Below are 24,764 nucleotides of genomic sequence, written 5' to 3' on the forward strand. Positions count from 1 at the left end.
TGGTTAGCGTGTTGCTCAGGTTATGGGTTCAATCCCCTCAGAGAGAGGTTGCATCAGGAAGGCCTCTGGCATAATAACTTTTTTTTTCTTCAAATTCGCTTTTTAGCAGGAACGTTTCTTAACCAGACCATCTTAACCTTAAGTGAACATGTGGTTGAAGCAGGTGAGTGCTTGGTTCCTTTGTCTGTGACCGAGCTGCTGCTTCCTGCTTCCTCTCCGGTCTGTGGGAGGACAAAGCCAGGTCTGAGTGACGCTTCCACAGATGAGTGGAGTTTGGGAATTCCAGCCTTAGAGCCTCGAGCCACATCTGTCCACACATCACGCTCTGTAGCAGCGAACGTGAGCAGCCTAAAAAGCAATAGTAAATGGAGGGAGAAAAAAAAGAAGAATTACAGATTCAAGAGATGCACTGGACTCATTATTATATTTATAGATAAGATCATGTGACCAACAGGGAGAACTTCCTGCTTTCTGATGGACAACTTTTTTAAGATTATTAATTGCATGCAACTTCCATAACCCTAACATCTGCAGCAGCATTTTAAATCCACATCATACGCGCTAGTTGTATTTGAGTTTTAATTTAACACATTAAATGTGCTATTTATACTATGACTTACTGTTTACATTAAGGAATGTATGAAACACACAACCTCTAAAATCTTTTGGCTGTAGTGAGATCACTGACAACATTCATTCACTACATTAACAGCAGTGTCAAACTCTGAGTGACCACTAGATGTCAGTAAATGCACACAAACCAAAGTGATAACGACTGAGCCCGGAGCTGGTGATGACAACAAATGATTATTTAGGCAAAGATTAGAGATCTGTGTTTTTGGTGGAGAGAAGGGGGCGAATGATGGCAAAGCTCTGCAGCTGGAACGCTTCCACATCTGGCCTGACATTAACAGCTGCCCATAAATAAAACTGCAATATTGTCCTGAAAATATCCTCCTGGGCAGTCACAAGAACAAAGTTCTGCCATGAACAAAGTTCTGCCATGAACAAAGTTCTGCCATGTGCAGAGGTTGTTATTATGGAGTACTTACATCCAGCTCAGCTGATTCATTGTAAAATGTACAGACAGCCCGTGTAGAACAAGCACGAGAGCACGGAGCAGCTCTGCCACATGCCTGGAGGTGTGGACGCATTCCACGGCTGCACACGTGACCGCAGCTCCGTGGGCTCCCGCCGAAGCGCCTGAACGAGGCTCAGTCAGAAGGTGAGCGCTGCAGCTGCCGCCGCTCATCCCCGCGGTGCCCGGCGGGTCCAGGTCGGGCTCGTCAAGCGCACGGCGCGACTCAGGAATCCACGGGCGCGTGCGTTTTACTGCAGGGAAGGAAGCGGAGAATAAACATTCATTGTCATATAAAGGCATTTTAACAGCCCACATTTATTGTGCAGCAGGATGTTGTGTCGTACTGGAAAAATCCCACAGATGAACAGCAGCCATTAAAAAGTGAAATGTCATTACATGACAAGGTGTTGAGTTTAGTGTAATGACCGTAATTACAGAAACGCTCCCCAGTGGCGCTAACTGGGGCAATTTAGAGGTTTCTGATAAAGATAGCACAGAAGTGCGCTTCACATTCAGCAAAATAATCTGACTTTTAATGATTTAATGATTTTAAGTATGATGAGAGCTGTGGAAAACGCTGGCGTCTGCGTCGGTAAATTCCACTCCACTGGCCAGTAAACACCACGCGTGTTCTGAGAGACCTGGTGGGTGAGTCACTGGTGACGCGTTAATGAGCCGAGCTTCGTGCTACGAGAGATGCACAACGTGGAGCCTGATTGGACGTTTGCTCCGTGGAGGACAACGTGCTCATGGGCCTGTTCTCAGTAAACGCTGCTCTGATGAGCTGGAGCTGCAGCTCAGCAGACCGTTTCACTGATTTAGCCCTTAGTGCCTGACCTTTAGGAGGGTTTGGGGTCTGACAGGGCAAGTGATGTAGAAAAGGCCTTCACGACTAGTGAGTGAGTGAGTGAGAGCGTGTGCATGCTGTCTTTTAACTGTGGGTGAGTGTTCCACTGCAGCAGCAGCCTATACACAGCACAGGAAGCTGGCGTCCCAGCACGTGGACCGCGTTCCACCTGGAGTGATGGACGTGGAGAACCCGGCAGCAGAACGTGGCCACCTCTCGACAGCGATGAGCAGAATCAATGTGATGCTGTACGCGTGGCCGCAGCACAGAGCAGCGGTGGAACGCATGTGTGAGCTGCGTGGGAGATGATCTATGAACCGACAAGCAGCGCACGTGGGTTTCTCTTTTATGTGGGTGCATCGCTTTTCAGATGCCATTTTCATCCTTAATGAACAAATAAACTTCCAATAAGGTCCTGAGGTCTAAACCTCACACTATTAATATATAAATAAAATGTCAAGTCCAACGTAGACTGAGCAACGTTTCTTTTTTCATCTGTGCCACGCGAGGACATGATTTCAGGATGCGTCTCGTGCCCAGAACGGGTCTGCTGTTGGTTCTCGCAGAACCGTAGGTCCCATTAAACGCGTTCGCTCACGCGGCGTGAAGCGACTCATTGTGAGCTCCGCGGCGGTGTCGCTTTAAGGAGGAGGTGCGCAGCGCTGCGATGACGCAGGAACGAGCCCGAAAAGATGCTTAAAAGTGCGGAGCGGAGCCGGAGCGCGTGCGGCGGGCTGACGATCTCCGAGGGGGAGACTCTGGAGCAGACTCCATCACACGCACGCTTCGGCACCGCTGCTTCCTCACGCGCGCTCGTTTGCGACCGAGCCACTTGCGTCTGCGCGCAGCTCTACGTGCGCGGCGGAGCCAACTTGCGGGAAAAGAAGAGAAGAGCGTCTGTGCAAATCCAGCTCGGCTGAAGCAACATGTCATGTCTCATCACACTGTGCGTGTACTTTCTGAGCGTCCTGAGTGCCGTCATGACAAAGCCCATAACCGAGGACATTGACGTCTTGGTACTTTTGCCACACAATAACACCTACCTGTTTTCATACGACAGAGTGTCGCCGGCGATCTTTTACGCGCAGCGCGCGCTGGAGGCGGACGGCGGACCGTACTCCGGCTTCCGCTTCAACATCCACTTTGAGAAGTCGGACTGTGTCAATGACGCTCTGTTCGCCTTAGTGGACGGGTCGTGTCGCCAGAAGCCGGACCTGATCCTGGGTCCGGTGTGCGAGTACGAGGCGGCGGCGCTCGTGCGGCTGGCGTCGCACTGGAACATCCCGGTGGTGTCGGCAGGTGCGCTGGCCGCCGGCTTCCGCAGCAAGAGCGGCGAGTACGCGCAGCTGACGCGCATCGCGCCGTCCTACCTGAAGATGGCAGAGACCTTCACCGCGATGTTCGAGCACCTCCACTGGAAGTCCGCGCTGCTGCTCTACGAGGACGACAAGCAGGAGCGCAACTGCTACTTCACGCTGGAAGGCGTCTATCACCAGATGAGCGACTACCACGTCAGGCTCTACACGTTCTTCCAGGAGGATCGACTGGACACCGACGACGTCCTCCAAAACATCCAGGACGCGGAAGGTAACGCGCGTCCACCCGCTGCGGCCTCCACGTGCTCTAAGTGCGTGCTTCTCATTCAGTCTATGAAACCAAATCTGCCTTTGTTGCTGGGAGATGGTTTATAATAATAATCCCCAGATGGAAGTGCAGGAATGTGCAAAACTACAAATTCTTCTGCTGAAGCCGATGTGAGGTCCCACATTGTGAAGTGTTGGTGATTAATTGAGGCTCAGAGGGTTCAGATCCGCCTCCGCTGTGATTCGCAGCGTTGCTGGAAACGTGGAGGTTTTGTTTGTGCATTCGTTTCCTTCAAACATGATGTTTGGGAACAAGTGGAGATCAACAAACTGAGCGCTCAGCTTATCTGGGATCTGTTTTTCCAAGAACTCGGGAGAATATTCGGTTCACTTGTAAAATAAAGCTTTGTGAATATGAGGGCGTAAGACACGCTCATATCAACATCAGGATTTCTAATACTAATAATCTTATATTTGTAATACTGATATAACAATGAATCCCAACTACGTTTGCTGAATTGTGATCTAAATAACAGTGTGCTGTGATGAAGGAAAGCCGCTGGGTCTGTTGTGCTCTGTTTGAATTCGCTGACTCCACAGACAAGCGTTGAACACACTTGCATAACGAGCCGCTGCCACGGCTTCATCGCATGAACGGTGGCAGTGGAGGATCCGGTGAGGACTTTGGACCTGGTTGAGGACAGCAAACTGAAATGGCCTCTTTAAGTCAGTGACTGATGAAGAGAGATGGTAGAAGTCAGGACGTGATGCTGAACCTCAGGTCCAGTTCAGGGGAGAGACCAGGTTGAGTCAGAACGAGGCTGCGTTCATGTGGACGTGCACGGACGAGCGTTAAAGCTCGGTGGCCGTTTCTCACCACACAAAGCGATGCAGCGTTTGTGGATGGAGGCTTTTGTGGCTGCGGTCGTGGTCGTAGCAGTTACTGGTTACATCACCTCATGTCACGGAGCGGATGCTGTAGAAATGAGCATAAGCGTCAGGCTACACTTAATACTGAGGCTGCAACCAGTGCTCCCAGCAGGTCAGACGCTGCTCTGAAGGGTTCCAGTTCAGCTCCTTCGTGATGTGACGCTTCATATCCGACTGACTGGACCTCACTGTGCTGCTGCCGCCTGCAGGAGCAGACCGGACCTCCTCGTGTCCGGGCCGTGGCTCTTTGGACCGTGTCCTTAGTGTCTGATGAGTGGCTGCTGTCTTGTCTTTGTGGCCGCTGCCGCCCCCGGGGGGCGACTGTTACCACTCCTGGGGCAGGAGGTGCCGGTCGTAACTAACAGGTGTCAGCTCTCTATAAACCCGATGCACACATGTTTCCAGGACGCGGTGGAGTTTAATGTCCCATCCTGCTCAAACTCATGTAGGTGTAAGGAACGGTTCAGCTGAATGATCCCAGACGTTAACGTGCATCCACTGCTGTGTTTAATAGATTATAAAGGAAAAGGTAGTAAGCAAACGTTGGAAGAATATGATATCGTCAGCTTTTGACAGGTCAAAGGTCAAAGTCACTGTGACGTCATGTACTTCATTCAGAATGTTACAACCAGCATTTGTTACAGTTGGTCTGACACTCACTGGCTTCCAGTGCTGCTGGGACAGTGCATCTGTTAATACTTCTCCACCTATGATCTTACAAACCTGGAGGATTTACATGAAACCTGTAAAATAATGGTGAAAGCACGCGCAGTACGTTGTAGCACGTGACGGGTGATGACGCCATCGCTGGTCCGCTGGATTAAAGCGGCCTAATTGGGTCTGATCGGATCTGCAGCCACTGGAGGCTGTGGTGCAGATTGGCTGATAGCTCTGCAGCCTCTGATTGGACCCGCGGTGGCCAGAGCATGGTGCCACTGCACATTACTGCCCAGTGTGTGGGTCCAAATGAGATTACACACATGTCTGTGCAGAGCGGTCCCCGCTCTGGAGTCTGGTGCCCCACAGCACGGGTCAGAACCCGCGTAGTTCTAAAGCAGCTGCGTCACCCAGACGCCGGCATCGTCACTGCAGCAGCTGATGATGGCGTCATGAGGCGCCGGCCGGGTCAGCTGTGTTCCATTCACTAATGCATGCAAACACACAGACGCAATCGCTGCTGTCTGGTGTTTTAAACGCATGTCAACCACAACACAATGAGGTGTTACCAAAGCTCTGTACATGTTTAATGGAGCAGGCCTTCACTGCGTCGGGCCACTGTAGAACCTTCCACAACGTTTTTGGGCTGTTATGGGACGGCCCAGTGATGGTGGCACTTCAGCCTCCACTACAGCAGCACGGTGCGTTACCTCCACGGTTCCATCCGAGCCGGCGCCGTGCCTCCGTGAGTCATGGTTGGGTGAGAGGCTGCATCCAGTGAGTGGGACTGGGGCCTCAGCCGCTGGCTGTTTGTCCTGTACAGGACTGTACCGAGCATTACGGCCGCCTTCTGTTGGAACCTTCACTGTTTGTCACAGGCAAAGGCTGGGGCGCTTTTACACAGAGCAGAGTTGAAATCCATTTAAAGCAGCGTCACCACGTGAGACATGGGTTCATTGCCATCAACACTAAAACCAAAGCTAATGAACTGTTGCCCACATACTGGTCATGGGAGTCAACTTTGACCTACACACCTTTGTACCTGCACAAATGTCCAGTTTTGGAGCTTAGATCACCCTGAGAAATAGTTTAAACCTCAAATGAAGAATGGAGCAAAACAAAGCAGCAAAATATGTTTAAATGTTATGGAATCTGTGTCTATCGTTGATCTTGTTTACTGCTTTTCTCCTGGAGCCAAAGGTTCCTGCAGGCAGCGCATTGAACTGGTCTGGGAGCAGCTGAGCCTCAGGCTGCTCATTTAGAAGCAAATCACACACATCACACACATCACACACGTGGATGTGATGTGACCAGAGGTAAAAGCGTCTGACGCACAGCTGAGCACAACAACACGTACCACATACATGCAGTCAGGCAGGCGCTGGTTCTGGAGACAGCCCAGCCGTGGAGCACTGGTTCTACAGCTCCAGAGGGAGGCAGCTGGTGTCTGGACACCAGCTCGTACGGTGGAACCTCCCTCTGATGCTCTGGAGTTTTACTGTAGGAGTCATTAGCTGCTTTTAACTGGGCAGTGTGTGTGTTGTATGGGATCACGTAGTGGCAGCGTGACATCATACAGCTCGCCTTGGCTCCAGCTCGGCTCCGGCTCGGCCTGACCCGGCCCGGCTCAGCTCCGACTCCGACCCGGCCCGGCTCGGTTCGACACCGTTCACGAGTCACAGCGTTTGCTCACGTTGTAGCTGGAATGTCTGTCTCAGAATCAAGCGCCCCATGTGGAAGTGAGCACCCTGGAATTCCAGAAATGGCATGTCTTACTAAAATAAGTTTGGGATTTCTGTCATTCCATCCTCATGAGGCAAACAAACTAAACATGCATCCATTTATTTTACCAGCAGCCAATGTTTTACATCTAAAACTCCCCTCATCAGTTTGCTCTGGACTCTGGTACCAGCGACCACACGACTCTTACGCGTAACAAGCACTTAGGAGGGAAGAGGAAGCAGCTCTCACGTGATTGGTCCGTTTCTGATGCGGGTCCTCCTGAGACATGCACTCCCATCCTGAGTCTGTATGAAGCCTTTGTGTTTGCAGAGAACTCCCCCTGAGCTCCTGCATAGTTGTAAAGCAGTGACTCACTTTTACTGTTTGACCACAAATGTCTGAAGGTTAAGCCTTGAGGGCGACGGCAGCAACACGGCGTGTTGCTGGGCACATCCTACGCTGGCGCGTCGCTGCCTGCCTCCGTCACCATCACACGTGTCTGTTCCTTCTGACAGACGGCTCCAACAACATATATCCTTGTTTTTGGAGTAGTCGCATTACAAATTCGCACAACAGCCCTCTATTTGCATACGCTCTAGTTTCTCAGCCAGCTTCAGCCGCTGACACACTGTGGGCACTCAGTGAGCGCGCCATGTGCTGCCCCATTCCTCACTTAATTTGTAACTTGCATCAATGCCCTCGCAAAAGGGAAAATCCTGAAGTTTTGAAATGCTGCTGGCTGCGAACGCTGCCCCGTGGAATGGCTAACAGAGCACACACAGGGCCACTAGTGTGTGTAGAGCCCAGTGTAATTAAAGGGTGCTATAGTGCTGGCAGGACTGAGGTGAAGTTTGTCCCACCGACTCCAGGGATATTTCAGGAGGTGTGTTTAAGTGACAGAGTTGTGAGGAATGTTCCAGCGAGACTCTGAATCTTCCTTATTACCGGCGACGCTGGGCTCACGCTCTTTTCAATCGCGACCCTTGTTTATGCAGCAACTTTTTTGTTGGTTTATTTATTTATTTATCACCAGGACACCAAAGGGAAAGTCTATCAAGCTAGCGAAAGAATTCCTGCATCTGCTCTTTCCCCAGAGCTGTGCTCACTGCTGCTCGCTAGGAGCACGTGGCCGCGTGAAGGGAGCGCCCCAGCGGCGAGGCGTGCTAGCGGCGAGGCGTGCTAGCCATGAGGCGTGCTAGCGCTCAGGTGTGCCACCGCTGAGGCTTGCCAGCGGCGATGCGTGCTAACCATGAGGAGTGCTAGCGCTCAGGTGTGCTAGCGCTGAGGCGTGCTAGCGGCAAGGCGTGCTAGCACCGCAGTGTCACTGATGGCTGAGGCTGTCATGGGCTCCATCCACCGTCTGCACCAACCTTGTTTAAATTCTAGGCCAGGATGCAGAAAGCAGCCTGGATGTGCCAGCGTGACAGAACAAACACGTAGACCAATGTCTCAAGCATCTGCTACTCAGTGTCACAGAGCCCTCGAGCTGATTAGCGGCCGCTGCAGGCTGTAATGAGTGTGATGTGGCCCTCCATGCAGGTCCACAGTCAGCAGCAGGCACGTGGGTTCAGCTCAGATACGCTAGCGTCATGCATCAAACCTGGTTAATAGAAGGTAAACATGTCTCTCTTCTAATGAGTGCATCAGTCTCTTCTCCTTGTAGACACATTGTTAATGGAGCCTGAGGTGTGACATGTGAGCCACTGGTGTATCACACCAACCCGTCCACCTGTTACTGCTCCTAGCAGGCCAATGGAAATGCTAGTTTTGCTTGTGGCCAAATTTAAAACTGAATTTTAGTTAAATTTGACATTAACTGTTTTCAACCATTCTATCTGTGTCCAGTTACTGGTCCAAACGCACCGTCTGTGTCCAGTTACTGGTCTAATTATCTCATCTGTGTCAAATTACTGTTCCAAACACATCGTCTGTGTCCAGTCACTGGTCCAAATGCACCGTCTGTGTCCAGTTACTGCTCCAAACACCTGTCTTTATCCAGTTACTGGTCCAAACACCCTGTCTTTATCCAGTTACTGGTCCAACCACACCGTCTGTATCCAGTTACTGGTCCAAACACCCTGTCTTTATCCAGTTACTAGTCCAACCATATCGTCTGTATCCACTTACTGGTCCAAACACCCTGTCCTTATCCAGTTACTGGTCCAAACACCCTGTCTTTATCCAGTTACTGGTCCAACCACACCGTCTGTATCCAGTTACTGGTCCAACCACACCGTCTATATACAGTTACTGGTTCAACTACACCGTCGGTGTCCAGTTACTGGTCCAACCATCCCGTCTGTGTCCAGTTACTGGTCCAAACACCCTGTCTTTATCCAGTTACTAGTCCAACCATATCGTCTGTATCCACTTACTGGTCCAAACACCCTGTCCTTATCCAGTTACTGGTCCAAACACCCTGTCTTTATCCAGTTACTGGTCCAACCACACCGTCTGTATCCAGTTACTGGTCCAACCACACCGTCTATATACAGTTACTGGTTCAACTACACCGTCGGTGTCCAGTTACTGGTCCAACCATCCCGTCTGTGTCCAGTTACTGGTCCAAACACCCTGTCTTTATCCAGTTACTAGTCCAACCGTATCGTCTGTATCCACTTACTGGTCCAAACACCCTGTCCTTATCCAGTTACTGGTCCAACCACACCGTCTATATACAGTTACTGGTCCAACCACACTGTCTGTGTCCAGTCACTGCTCCAAAAGCACCGTCTGTGTCCAGTCACTGGTCCAACCACACTGCCTTTATCCAGTTACTGGTCCAACCACACTGTCTGTATCCACTTACTGGTCCAAACACCCTGTCTTTATCCAGTTACTTGTCCAACCACACCGTCTGTATCCAGTTACTGGTCCAACCACACCGTCTATATCCAGTTACTGGTTCAACTACACCGTCGGTGTCCAGTTACTGGTCCAACCATCCCGTCTGTGTCCAGTTACTGGTCCAACCACACTGTATGTGTCCAGTTACTGGTCCAACCACACCGCCTGTGTCCAGTTACTGCTCCAAACACCTGTCTTTATCCAGTTACTGGTCCAAACACCCTGTCTTTATCCAGTTACTGGTCCAACCACACCGTCTGTATCCAGTTACTGGTCCAACCACACCGTCTATATACAGTTACTGGTTCAACTACACCGTCGGTGTCCAGTTACTGGTCCAACCATCCTGTCTGTGTCCAGTTACTGGTCCAAACACCCTGTCTTTATCCAGTTACTAGTCCAACCATATCGTCTGTATCCACTTACTGGTCCAAACACCCTGTCCTTATCCAGTTACTGGTCCAAACACCCTGTCTTTATCCAGTTACTGGTCCAACCACACCGTCTGTATCCAGTTACTGGTCCAACCACACCGTCTATATACAGTTACTGGTTCAACTACACTGTTGGTGTCCAGTTACTGGTCCAACCATCCCGTCTGTGTCCAGTTACTGGTCCAAACACCCTGTCTTTATCCAGTTACTAGTCCAACCATATCGTCTGTATCCACTTACTGGTCCAAACACCCTGTCCTTATCCAGTTACTGGTCCAACCACACCGTCTATATACAGTTACTGGTCCAACCACACTGTCTGTGTCCAGTCACTGCTCCAAAAGCACCGTCTGTGTCCAGTCACTGGTCCAACCACACTGTCTGTGTCCAGTTACTGGTCCAACCGTGTGTGTGGGTGCGCTTCTGTGTGTGTGTCTGTGTCTGTGCGCCTGTGCATGCTGTGTAGGACACATGTACCCTGTGATCACTGTCTGGTTCTCTGGTGGAACCTTTAGTATTTCCCAATCTGTGCAAGCATGAGGGCAACACTCATCACAGCTGTGTTTCCTCTGCTGATTGCTGACTCCTCCCACGGTTAAGGATCAGTGTTTGGGGACAGGCTCATATCATCTCTGATTAGGTGATTTATGGTGGATGATGTCCAGCAGGTCAACCCACGTTGTCCACACCCGTGTGTGTGTGTGTGTGTGTGTGTGTGTGTGTGTGTGTGTGTGTGTGTGTATATGTGTGTGTGTGTTTATATGTGTGTGTGTGTGTGTGTGTGTGTGTGTGTGTGTGTGTGTGTGTGTGTGTGTGTGTGTGTGTGTGTGTGTGTGTGTGTGTATCTCATACTGGAAATCCTGTCTGTGTCTGTCTGTGTTATTGGTCCAACCACACCGTCTGTGTCCAGTTACTGGTCCAACCACCTTGTCTGTTTCCAGTTACTGATCCAATCGTGTCTGTGTGTGCGCTTGTGTGTGTCTGTGCACGTGCTGTGTAGGACACATGTACCCTGTGATCACTGTCTGGTTCTCTGGTGGAACCTTTAACATTCTCCAATCTGTGCAAGCAGACGCGGCTTCATGAGGGCAGCACTCATCACAGCTGTGTTTCCTCTGCAGAGTGCTGACTCCTGTGTGTTGCAGTCTTAGGGAGGGTTCCAAGTTGAGTAAGAAATGCAAGTTGAGTAAGAAACCCAAAGTATTGACAGGTGTTGTGCTCATTTTCACGTCTGTGTGTTAAAGCCAGCAGCTCTCAGGTTGTGTTCGGTCCCTTCCTGCTTCCTGTGTGTGGCTGGGCTCAGGCTTCACGCGCCAGAAGACGCTGCAGATAATCGCGTCTCCGGATAATCTCTAAGAAAGTGCATTCATTCTCGCGCTGGGCCAGGAGGATGCACAGTTTCTGCATGGACTGGAGTCTGGGCAATTGAAAGCACATGGCTCCGACATTTGCAACTTTATTCCAAAAGGCACACTGGGAGGTGCGTTCCTCCACATTCTCTAACTAACGTACTGTACATGCAGAGGACAGAGGCCGAGGTTGAGTCAACTCCTTATTTACCCTCAGTAATGGAAGGTGTTAGTGAAAACCAGCCAAAGTGTTGATTGGGACTTTGATTAGTGTGAATGCAGACCACTGGTTAACGACCACGTGGTGACTGACTGAATGTTTGGCTTTGTTCTTAGTCATTGTTACTATTGCTAATGTGTTAGCATCAAGCTGAAACATATACACATGTTCTCTATTGAGTTGTGCTTGGATTATCATGTGTTGCCATGGGAACCAGTGTGATTTAGCACCTAGAGACTGGGCTCATCATTCTGTAAATAAGTGAATCTACTCTGGTACTGCTCCCCTTCCTGGTTCTGTGGGACTGTGGTTCTGTTCTCTCTGGTAGCACTAAAGCCCTGTCTCTCAGTGAATGAGTGTTTTCATGTTAGTACCTTCCTTACTCTCATCACAGCACCAGACCATTCTTCTGTTAACGTCACGACTCGTTGTCTCAGTCCGGTCTGTCAGCTTTGCTTTTCACCTCCAGAACTTCCATTATCCAGCCAAAAACATGAGGTCTGCTTCCTCACTCACAGCTTAGAGCCCACAAAACCCAGAAGGAAGGTTCCCTCAGACGTCCAAGCTGAGTCAAGGCAGTGGTTTGTTTCAGGACAGAGCCTACGTTTGAAGCATAAGCTTGCTGTTTGGTGAACTTGTTTTGATGAACTTGTGGAGAAGGTCAGCTGGTCAGAGCAGTGTACGGGTAGTGAACTCCTCCATCCTCCTGGATGTGATCCAGCTCACAGCCCCCCTCAATATAAGCACATGATACCAGGCCTCAGAATCAGAATTATCTGAACCAAACAGGGAGCACACATCAGAGGAGTTTAGGATTTACGTTCTGAAATTGGATTTCATGGCCTGAACTGATGTGAATTTAGAAGATTAAGTAGAAAGTGGACTATGTATGAATTTTATAGCATTTTGGGACATAAAGTGAGCGTTTGAAATGAAAAAAGAGAGTTTTATTTATCTGTACCAGAATAACTATGCATTAAAAATCATTGTTGTTAATCTGTTAACAACACTGGCACTGAGAACATCAAAAATGTGAGGTTGTTTTTCTGCAAGACCCGTGTGTTAAAAAATGTTTTTTAAATTTTATATTTTATACTAACAACAAAAAAACTGAACCATCTCATACTGAAAATCCTGTCTGTGTCCAGTTACTGGTCCAAACGTCCTGGTTGTGTCTGTTGCTGCTTGTTATTCTTGTTCATTCCTGTCTTTTCTATCTTTCACCCCAACCCGTCGGGGCACATGTTTGTGTACATTCAGCCATGTTTGTTTGACCTAGTACTTACAGAACATTTTCTGTTTACACTTTGTGTGTTTAAAGAGTGAACTAACTGAAATAGGACATTGATATAATTCAGCATAATAACCATAAGTACTTTCACCTCTTTGTTCCAGCGGTGATCATGTGCATGGGAGCTGACAAAATAAGAGAGATCATGTTGGCTGCTCACAGACGAGGCCTCACCAGTGGAAACTGCCTCTTCTTTAACATCGAGCTCTTCAATGCTTCGTCTTATGGTAAGTTTAGCCTAATGTAATGAGCCAACTAGAAACCATCAACAGAATCATTTACACTGATTTGAGCTTTGATAATTTATCTGCAGCAGAGGCCAGGTATTCAGACACTGACTCATTGAATGGTAGTGAGTGAGGGGCTGCACTCCAACAAAACATGACACAGTATTTAGTAGATGAGTCAAGTTTTATCATACAATGCACCTGCAGAGAAACTACTACACAAACTGTGCTTTCTTAACATGTGTAGATGCTCTTGGTTTAGAGGGATCTGTGCTTAAACTCTATTTTGTCCAATAAAACAGACTGTGTTTTCCTGAATTCTAGGCAATGGCTCATGGAAGAGAGGGGACAAGTATGACAACGATGCACGGCAGGCGTACGCCTCTCTGAGCACGGTCACGCTTCTACGGACGGTCAAGCCAGAGTTTGAAAACTTCTCCAAGGAGATGAGGAGGTCCAGTGAAAAAGCTGGACTTCTTCACTGTGACGACTGTGGAAGTGTATGTGTCAAACTCTGTTACTGTGAATCAGTGTTGGTTAGCAAATAATGAAACACAAATATTAGATTCATGTGAAAATGGCTTTCTGCAAATTATATTAAGGCACATATGGGTTCAGGAAGGAAATATTCAGCTCCTTCCAAATCAGAGTAATAACGAAAAGTTGAGTCCCTCCGTCAGTAAACTGGGTCATTTGAGTCCAGTGCTACTGGTTACAATTTCACAGTGCAGTACAGGGGGATGTCTGGTCCGTCACCTGTCACAGCTTCATGGGAGAGTGGCGAAGAGAAAACCACTGTTAAATCACAACTGGATTTCACCAAACGGTGGAAGACGGTCTTTTGGAGCGATGAGGCAGAATGCTGCTTCCTGCACATCAGACACCGTCACATCAGCGTCATGCTGCAGGGAAGCTTCTACAAGTCATGCCTGGAGGTCGTGAATAGCAAATGTGATAAAACATAAGAGAATGAATATATACAAAATATTCTTGACCTTACTTACGTTTTATTTTACATTAATGCCGCTCCATCAGTCTGCTTGTTCCAGTGACAGGTGACACAATGTCTGTGCAGCTGTAAAGCAGTCATCTCAAGTCATCTCATTTAGCTCTAGTAGGGTTTAAGAATACAGGTGTATAGAAAAAAAGGAAAAACTGAGAAACCCAAACCAGAACCAGGTGCAGGTGGGAGGTTATGTCCAACCACCCTGTCTGTATCCAGTCACTGGTCCAACCACCCCGTCTGTGTCCAGTTACCGGTCCAACCATCTTGTCTGTGTCCAGTTACTGGTCCAACCACACCGTCTTTATTCAGTTACTGTTCCAAACACCCCGTCTGTATCCAGTTACTGGTCCAACCGAACCGCCTGTGTCCAGTCACTGGTCCAACATGTCTGTGTCCAGTTATTGGTACAAGCCATCTTGTCTGTGCCCAGTTACTGGTCCAAAAACCCTGTATGTGTTCAGTTACTGGTCTAACCACACTGTCCGTGCCCAGTTACTGGTCCAACCACACCATCTGTGTCCAGTTACTGGTCTAACCACACTGTCTCTGTTCAGTTATAGGTCCAACCACACTGTCTGTGTCCAGTTACTGGTCCAACCACACTGTCTGTGTCCAGTTACTGGTCCAACCCTCCTGTCCGTGCCCAGTTACTGGTCCAACCACACCATCTGTGTCCAGTTACTGGTCTAACCACACTGTCTCTGTTCAGTTACTGGTCCAACCACACTGTCTGTGTCCAGTTACTGGTCCAACCATCTTGTCTGTGTCCAGTTACTGGTCACACCATCTTGTCTGTGTCCAGTTACTGGTCCAAAAAACCCTGTATGTGTCCAGTTACTGGTCCAACCACACCATCTGTGTCCAGTTACTGGTCTAACCACACTGTCTGTGTCCAGTTACTGGTCCAACCATCCTGTCTGTGTCCAGTTACTGGTCCAACCCTCCTGTCCGTGCCCAGTTACTGGTCCAACCACACCATCTGTATCCAATTACTGGTCCAACCATCCTGTCTGTTTCCAGTTACTGGCAAACATCTTGTCTGTGTCCAGTTACTGGTCACACCATCTTGTCTGTGTCCAGTTACTGGTCCAAAAAACCCTGTATGTGTCCAGTTACTGGTCCAACCACACCATCTGTGTCCAGTTACTGGTCTAACCACACTGTCTGTGTCCAGTTACTGGTCCAACCATCCTGTCTGTGTCCAGTTACTGGTCCAAACCTCCTGTCCGTGCCCAGTTACTGGTCCAACCACACTGTCTGTATCCAATTACTGGTCCAACCATCCTGTCTGTTTTCCAGTTACTGGCAAACATCCTGTCTGTGTCCAGTTACTGGTTCAACTACATCGTCTGTATCCAGTTACTGGTCCAACCACCCTGTCTGTCTCCAGTTAATGGTTCAACCACACTGTCTGTATCCAATTACTGGTCCAACCATGTCTGTGTTCACTTACTGGTCCAACCATGTCTGTGTTCACTTACTGGTCCAACCATCTTGTCAGTGTCCAGTTACTGGTCCAACCATCTTGTCTGTGTCCAATTACTGGTCCAACCACCTCGTCTGAGTCCAGTAACTGGTCCAACCACACCATCTGTATCTGGTTACTGGTCCAACCATCCCATCTGTCTCCAGTTACTGGTCCAAACGTCCTCTGACCTGTTAGTGGTCCAACTGTCTCGTCTGTATCAAGTTACCGGTCCAACCGTCCTCCGACCAGGTACTGGTCCAACCATCCTGTCTGCGTCTGCTTCACCTCAATTAGATGGCAGATATTTGCTCACATGCATTTAAATCACAATTTATTGATTGGCTTTTCAATTAAACACATCCTTTATGACTATTTAAACTGGACTGATTGGAAATAACGTTGTCTTTATCCATTATTCCATCACAGGTCAACATGTTTGTTGAGGGGTTTCATGACGCCATGCTGCTGTATGCCATCGCTTTGCATGAAGCCATGAAAAATGGATATAATAAGAAGAACGGAACGGAGATCACGGCACACATGTGGAACAGAACCTTTGAAGGTAAAACTACATACTGCTCCTGCTGAATCTGTGTTTACTACAGTCACTCCTATTAGTGATGTATAAAGCACAACATTCAATCCAAGTTGAAGTGGTTAGCCAGTGATTGGTTATGTTTCTATGGTGATGAATAGGTGTGGCTGGCCAGGTATCCATGGACGTCAACGGTGATAGAAACGGAGACTTTTCTCTGATGGCCATGACCAATGTTGAGGCAGGAACCTATGAGGTAAGCAGAAGCAAGTGAGAGTTTCTCCCAGGTAGAAATAATGTTAAACGGAACCATAACTAACTTATAGGCGGTGGCCAACTACTTTGGTGCCAACGGAACCTTCCAACTGCTGCCTGCCTTCAACGCTGAGCGTTTCACTCTGACAGGACGACACAAAGAACCCGTGGACATCAACAAATCTTGTAATTATCTTTTACATTTTACTTGAATCTGACTTGAAATAAGCATATGTTTTAACTGGTGCCTGACTCCCAACAGGTGGTCTGGGAGTGTCAGCTCTGACTGGAGTCATAGTGGGAGCTGTTCTAGGAACTGCACTGCTCATAGCATTCTATTTCTTCAGGTAACAGCTGATACTAATCTTCTTTTTATGATGTAAAAGGGTTAGGGTTTTCATAAATGTCCATGTGAGACTTTGATGTCACTTTTATAGCCCTGAGATTCCTTAATCTCTTTGCATGATGACAATAAAGCTTCGTCCTGTCCTATGCTGACTAGGTTTTGGTTGGAATCGCTCTTATTAACCGATCGTAAATCTGAGAGTAGGTGTTGGAGCACTGTAAGTATGATGAAAGTAAAGGAGGGAGGTTTAGTGCTAAACAGCTGGTGGCACCAGTTGGTTGTGATTAAAGTGTGGCCAATGAGGGGTGTGTTCGTCACAGTACATGGACACCTTTCTCTTTGTTCAAGATTGAAGTTAAATTTAAACTTGTGTCTTTTGCTGTTTTGCAGAAAAAACTACCGAATCACCATTGAGCGACGCACACACAGTGAAGAAGTCAACACTAGGAAGCACCGTCAGCTGCGAGAGGACTCCATCAGATCCAACTTCTCAGCAGCATAAACGTCCCGACCAAGAATCACGCGTCTTAATGTGACCAAAGACTGAAACCTTTGTGTTTGTCTCCTTCAGTGTTTGACTTACTGTAACTCAGGACAACTGTACCAGTCACAGAGTACCACTTACCTGGATGTTCCTTCACACAGACACATGCTTGTACTGGTGTGAACACGCAGCCTTTCCAACCCCACGTTGGCGCACTAGTAGGATGGGTGAGATCCACTTTACTTTTCTGCTTTTTAAACAACGGAGGGAGCGACAGGAAGGGACATAAGCTAGATCTGCACATATAAGCCTAAGCAAGCACCTGCTAGTGTTAATACTGTGGGAAACAGGAATCGTCACCTCAGTATGACCACAACCCACGGGTCAGCATATTTCTACATGTGTAGACTTTAAGCTACTGATACAGTATGACGCTACTGACACTGTTAAACTTTAGTTCACCGTCATTTAATTGAAAACCATCCTCCATCCAAATCAAATCCCTGAAATGAGTGCAAGTCTCCAAAAAAGAGAAACACTACGTTGAAAGCACATTTTTTCTATTGGCTTTGTGAGTCTGTGTCTCTACTTTCTGGTGAGGCAAAAATCATTTAGCAATAATAAGAGGACATCTGGCTTAACTGTTAACTGTTAAACCTTTGCTGGTTTAGCTTTGGAGTTTCATACATTACTGCTTCATGAATAGATTATCTACTGACATGTCAAAGAACACAGTCGGTTCCAAATTACAAATCTTAAATCAGATCATGGAGCTGTAAGTAGTCCAAGAACAGACTGCATGCAAAGTGTCAGCGCGCTAAATCTAAAGCCTAAACCATTCTACAGGCAGGAAGATGGTGACAGACTGGTTCACTGGACTAACTGCTCGATGGTGTCGATTTTCAGAGATACGTTTATTATGAAGAACCAAATTCATCCTTCTATTTAAGCTCTGCCTAATATTACTAGAATTACTTTTAGTATCTGGTCCGGCACAGTGATTTAACAGTAAACCTTAAAGTATTTAAATTATTTTTTTTATTTAAAACATCAATATTTTTGAAATAATTCTGTCTATATTGAATGTGTAGTAAAATGATTAAACATCCTAATTGACTTCAACATATCCTTTTTCTCTATTGTTACTGTATGTTACACTATTCCACAGTATGTTTTTATATTATGTCAGTTATTATAGTAGTGTAGATGCTTTTAAATAACCAGTATCAAGTTGTTTCAGTGGCAAAAATGTAAACAAACCATTTTCCTCCTTGTTTTCTGAATAAATTAGTCATGAACTGTGATCAGTTTAACTTAAAAACCAGCTGGACTTAGTTTTCCACCACCCCTTTGTGATGTTGAATGGATGTGCTCAATAAAGTTAATGACTGTGTATGACTGTATCAAACCTTCTTCTGTGTTTACATTTATACTTTCATAACCAAAACAAAGCAATTACTTTGCATTCTTTTAGAAATATCAATATTAATATATATTGTGTATTTTGTTGTGGGCAAGCATAGTTCTTACAGGCAAAACATAGTATGTTCAACATCATTATTTTTATTTTTAAATAAAATTTAAGTGATGTAGTGGATTATTTTGCAGTAAATTCTAATAATGGTCTAAATAGGGATCAAAGTGAAATTTCAGGGGTAATTAAAGGAAAATCAAATGTACTTACAGGACGCAGACAGTAAACTGATTCATGACCCCACATATCAAACATGGATTCATTCCTGAATAACAAACACTTGTGAAACAATCGTGCACTTTTAGACGTCCTGTTTAAAAGCAGTAAAGTACAGGCAGCACAGTTGCCATTATGTAATTGTAGATTAACAGCGGTTTAATGTAGCTGAAATGTATAGTTCAGTAACGTTTTAGTAAATACAGCAAAAAGCTGTTATTTTGTACCATAACAGTAAAATACTGGCCAATATTTACCAATTAATTCATATTTACACATTTTCTAGAAGAAAAGACATGGCTGCATAGATTTTAATTTTTTCTAAGTATTATGAAATTATTAATCTTAAGTTCTAACTCTTACTCTCTCCTACATTACACACAGTAAAATTGTGACTTTGAAATTTGTATTTTGCAATAACTGAGCCTCAAAATGCTTTTCAAAATATGTTTTTATATGTTTTTACTTTTCCGCAAAGCTTTATACATAAAAAACCTCTGAACAAAGTTCTCAAAAAATCATAAATTTCAGCCATATAAATTAAACCAGTGATCTGTCTGTCTGGAGTGTAAAAACCTAAACAATATAACTGAAGTGGGTTGTCCAATCCTGCTCATCGAGGGCACTGTGCTGCTTGTTTTTCAATCATCCCGGAACTTATAGCTTTGACTGGCTGAACACAGCTAAAGCAGGAGATCAGAAGTGAGTAGAGAAGGAAGAGTTCAAAAGCAAGCAGGACAGTGACCTTTAAAGAGCAGGATTGGACACCACAGAAGTAGCAAAATAGCAATAAGCAATAAGCAAATAAGCTAAAGTCAAACATGTACAGTATGGGGTGCCAAATGTAAAAGGAGCACCTATAACTAGTTTTCTCACATTTAACTAAATGACACAACATGTTTTCTCACATTTAGTTAAATGTGCAAAAGTCTAAATGTAAATGTTAAATGTAAATGTTAAATGCTAAATGTTAATGTAAATGTTAAATGTTAAATGTTAAATGTTAAATGTTAAATGTTAAATGTTAAATGTTAAATGTAAATGTTAAATGTTAAATGTTAAATGTAAATGTTAAATGTTTGCCGAGTGTAAACTGAATATTCATGAATGGGCAAGTAGACTCCACCCCTACCCTCAAACAGCGCTGGTCTCAGATCAGAGACGCGAACTCAATCACCTCAAACAGTGCGCGCAAACCCCGCCCACATCTGATCTGGAAACTTTTGTTTTTAGCCTGGACGTAACTTCGGCTAGCTAGTATAGTTAGCCAACTAATTCTCCACCGGCGCCACAGAAATATTCTTTTTAAACCTACTTGACTCCTCATTAATGGTGTTTACGACAGAACGGCAGTTTGAAGCGGAGCCTTAGCCTGCACACCTGCCGTTACAGCCCGTTCAATCTCCCCCAACGGGAGGGAGTCGGAGCTGGCGGCCATGATGGCTTCGACTTCAGGCTTCTCTCTAGTATTTTCGTGCACCGATCCAGAGTCAGATGTGGGCGGAGCTATGCGTACTGTTTGACGTGTTTGAGTCCGCGTCACTGATCTAGGATCATAGGAGGTGGAGTCTACTTAAATATTCAGTTTTACACTCGTTTTACATTTACATTTAAAATTTACATTTAACATTTAACATTTAGATTTAACATTTAAATTTAGACCTTTGCACATTTAACTAAATGTGAAAACTAGTTATAGGTGCTCCTTTTACATTCGGCACACCATACATAGCAAAGGTTACAGACAATGTAAATTTAAACTTAGCATGAAATTTGCAGGGTGACAGTAAGAAGTCCGGTGCCAGTTTGCAATGTCACAAATTCCTCTAAAGAGAGAGAAAAGTTACTACCATTCCTCCCACAAGTGCTTTTATCTTTGAAATGCAGACATCCCTGCCTAAACCTTACATCACTTGTAAAGATCTACACTCATCATGCACAGCAGGACTTGTTTGAAAATGTGATGCACTTTACTAATTCCAACAAGCAAAAAAACTGCCAATTACCTATTAAACTGACAGATGAAGATGGGGGAAAATTCAAACTGGACCATTTTCTCTAGCATGTGGGCTCACTAGTTGGTTGTATTCCCATGATGCATTGCAAAAATACTGTAAAGTACTGTTTTCGCTCCTCAAAGTATTAATACTATAGAAAACTGGTAAAAGACATTTCAGGAAAATGATTTACAGCAATGCACTGCATTTTCAGAATTACAGAAACATACTGTTAATTACGTAAATTAACAGCAATGTCTAAGAGTGTGCAACATGAATCAACCAGGGACATGACATTTAATGCAAAGGAGTGTTTAGACTTAATGGAAATGATCATCACAGACCTTCACCTTCCATTAAACCCCTGTCACCAAAATAACTGAAGAGTTTGATTATTTGAGATGACTCAACATTAATAGTGTTTAAAACAAATCAATAAAAATCATTTGAAAATAGTCATTTTTCATGCTTCCATACAGGCCTGGCTCTTTACAGTAGACACATCATTCAGGAGATGACCCAGCCTTCAAGAGGAAAAGGCCTGAAGTCTGTATTTTCTACCAAACAAGATTGAAGAAGCTGCTCCAGAGCCGCTCCAGATGAGTCCTTAACTTAATGAATAAGTTATTGAATCTTTAATCTTTTTGAAACCAAGGAAACATTATCGCTCTGTCAGATTACTGTTGAGAGCGGCGCATTAAGTGATGACAGGGCTCCTTCATACGCCACTGGTCCAAACCTGAGGAGGCACTTCTTAGTTTTCTTTGACGTTTTTCCATTTTGATTCAATGGAAAGAGACAATAAAGAAAAAACATGAAAACAGAATTCTCACTAAAGAGGAGGTAGGTTCCGGCTGAGACGGCGGGGTCAGGTCCATTTCAAGAGTGGACGCGTTTCCTCTTTTGGACCATGTTAGCTTTGGCAGCAGATTGTGGATTCTGAGGTTGTCTTAGGTTTCAGTCTGCTTCCTGTTCCTGTGGAGGATTGGCCTTGTGATTTATTAGGAGGAAGAGGATATCATGTTCTGAGACGCTCTTTTTTCTTTTTAATGAAAGCTATGCACTGGGAGCATGAGCCAGATTAAGACCCAAAAGAATAATTATGCACCTGTCACACAATTCAAAACGTTTCTATGGGACTTTTTTCATTTTCCTTCCTGGAAATATTCTGCACAACTCTAACGTCCTCCATCCTCCTCTTCTTTTAGAAGAACAGAATTTAACCTTTAAGGCACCAGTTGTGGCAATATTTCATGGCTTAAAATAAGGTTTAAGGATGTGTGCTCAGCATCAGATAAGGATGCTGTCGAGTTCAACTGTTGGCTAATATGAATTATATCAATTAATATGAATAAAAAACAATGCACATGCATGACTAATGCCTGGGGCAGTTATTAAACATACGAAGATGATTACATGAAGCTGCATAGCAAGGAAAACAAGAACTTGTATGAACCTTTACAAAAGACTCAAATTCAGGAAACAAAGAGCATAAATGACCTATTTTATTGTTTAACTAGATGTATTTTAGTTTTGCCTGATTCCTCACAGATATCTTTGTATTTAAACTGAACAGTAACTCACATGTTCTGATGTGATGCTATGATTGTTGTCATGACAACAGGTCAGCCACATGTCTGCCTCATCATCTGCATCATACTGTATAAATAGTTCTCCTTTAGTGTGTGTATGAGCTGATGAAGTATAAAGTTTTGTACCTGAAATAGTCAAAATACATTTTATCCAGGCGGTGCGGTGGGAAGCACTGTCGCCTCACAGCAAGAAGGTTCTGGGTTCGATTCCCGGAGGCGGCCCTGGTGCCTTTCTGTGTGGAGAGAGTTTGAAACTCTTTCTGTTAATTCAAACTCCAGCTTGAAAGATCCAACAGCGTGACGGGACGGCAGAGGTGTTTGACTTCACTCAGTGAAGGAGGAAACAAAACTTAATATTAACAAAAGTTAAATGGTGTAATAATAAAGCTTAGAAAACCCAGAATGAACCACATTTTGTGTTTTCTAAAAGATTTCCCAAAGAAGCAATATTTAGCTTTGGCACGACACCTTATCATGAAACGCATGAAAAGATTCATATAAAGCTGAAAAGCTGAAAAGTGTTTGCATCAGAGTTTAAGAGTCAAGATTCAAAAAACTTTATTAATCCCAGAGGGAAATTATTTTTTTCATTTTTCATCAATCTGTTAAAGAAGGTATTAGTTCACTGGCCCTGTCCTTGGACCCCTCAGTCACTGGCTGCTGGACTTGTAGCCAGTGATGGTCCTCATGCTCCTCCACACTTCCCTGGTGTTGTTGTTCTGTGTCTGTGGTCCAGTTTCCTCCTTTTAACCACCTTGCTGAATGCTTTCTTCTGTTCATTCAGGGTGGCTTTGATGTCATGAGTGACCCATGGTTTGTTGTTAGGAAAGCAGTTTTATCAGGTACATAGGTGTCCACGCAGAAATTAATATCATTTACTGTAGCATAGTTTATTACTGGAAGTTAATTTGCTGAGGGTGGAACTGGAGCCCAGTCTCTAATCCACACATCACACTCTGACATCAGAGGAGAGGCCTTGAATGTGGAGGATGAGCCCTGCTGCCTTGGAAATGGATGAGGCCTTACCCTCAGATAACAACGGTCAGAGCTGTGTAAGTCCTCCAGATGCTTGTGATCAGGGAGTGACATGTTTAACCTTGGTGACCAGTAGTAATGTCCAGTTGTGTGATGGTTGTTTGTTTGAAGCAGAAGCTGGGACTGTTGTAACTGCTGTCAGTTCAGAGCAGGAAGGGCTGCAGGGAGCTGGCATTGTCTTCTCCTCCCCGGTTCCATTACAGCTCATTAAGTGTTCCCTTCCTGGGGCACCTGTGAAGTGGCCTTGATCGTTCTGATAAATGGACCACCTCTGTTGAGGGGGGTTATTCATTTGTACATGCAGAGCCTCTCCAACCACTGGTCTTCTCTGCTGGTCCTGGACTGAGGTGCTGCTCAGGCTCTTTGTCCTGTTTGTCTCCACTGACCTGTGGCCTCTCTTGTGCTTTGACCTTTGCTTTGGGGGTTCTGGGTGCTGTCTGCAGGCAGCTGTGTGGTGCAGGGATGTGACATGAGGAGCTGGAGCTGCTGATGGGAGTTTGACTGGGGCTCCATCAGCTGTTTCCACTGTAGCGCTAAGCTGGGTTGGACTTCACGCGAGGAAGCTGCAGCTGGAGGCGAAGGCTGGTGTTCAGCAGGAGAAGAAGCAAAGGTGCCATCCATTATCATAGAAAATGTTCACTCTGCCATGATGAGGAGCTGCTGAGCCCTTACTAACAGGGGCTAGAAGGTAAAACAGGGAAGGGTTCATCAGCACGGTTACCATACGACATCACATCTGCTCTGAGCTTATTGGGACCATCATTTTATTTTGGAAAGGAAACTGACCTGGCTGCTAAAGTCACAGTCTGAGTTGATCTGAGGAAAAACCCAGTGGCTGTGAATGTCAGACTGGCATCAAAGATGAAGCTGGGCACTCATCAAATACATTTTGGATATGTTTTTCTACACATGCTTTTATATTTGATGCTTTTAGACTTTAGTATTAATGTACAACATAAAAACCCTGAGGAGGCTTTCTGTACACAGGCTGCATGTTATTTCTCTGGCTTCTTCTCACAGTCAGGTTAACTGGAGACCGGCCCGTCGGTGCGATTCCCACAGTGAGTGTCTGTTTGTGTGTGTGGGCCTGTGATGACCTGCTGACCTGCCCACAATGGACCCTGCCTCCGGCCCAACAGCTGGATCAGCACCGTCACTAGGAGAAGAG

The 24,764-nt window shown here is 45.8% G+C and overlaps 1 protein-coding gene and 1 long non-coding RNA gene across 3 annotated transcripts; one reads left to right on the forward strand and one right to left on the reverse strand.

Annotated features, from left to right (window-relative positions):
- Nucleotides 1-39: 39 nt before the first annotated feature.
- On the reverse strand, nt 40-3,113 carry LOC129603391 (uncharacterized). Its single transcript, XR_008693196.1, has 3 exons — nt 2,972-3,113; nt 1,053-1,332; nt 40-348 (listed from the first exon to the last, which is right to left on the reverse strand). It is a non-coding gene; the product is annotated as an uncharacterized LOC129603391 (long non-coding RNA).
- On the forward strand, nt 2,641-18,677 carry npr3 (natriuretic peptide receptor 3). 2 transcript variants are annotated; one of them, XM_029133345.2, is made up of 9 exons: nt 2,641-2,874; nt 2,989-3,515; nt 13,066-13,188; nt 13,513-13,688; nt 16,089-16,224; nt 16,359-16,453; nt 16,524-16,638; nt 16,715-16,799; nt 17,189-18,677. In XM_029133345.2, exons 1-9 carry the CDS (start codon nt 2,855-2,857, stop codon nt 17,298-17,300), a joined length of 1,389 nt encoding a protein of 462 aa, XP_028989178.1. In that variant the 5' UTR covers nt 2,641-2,854; the 3' UTR covers nt 17,301-18,677. The 2 variants fall into 2 exon arrangements, with proteins under 2 accessions (XP_028989178.1, XP_028989177.1); XM_029133344.2 differs by having other exon boundaries at nt 2,641-3,515.
- Nucleotides 18,678-24,764: the final 6,087 nt, after the last annotated feature.

The sequence above is a fragment of the Betta splendens genome, chromosome 19 (genome assembly GCF_900634795.4).
Source record: "Betta splendens chromosome 19, fBetSpl5.4, whole genome shotgun sequence".
NCBI classification, from domain to species: domain Eukaryota; kingdom Metazoa; phylum Chordata; class Actinopteri; order Anabantiformes; family Osphronemidae; genus Betta; species Betta splendens.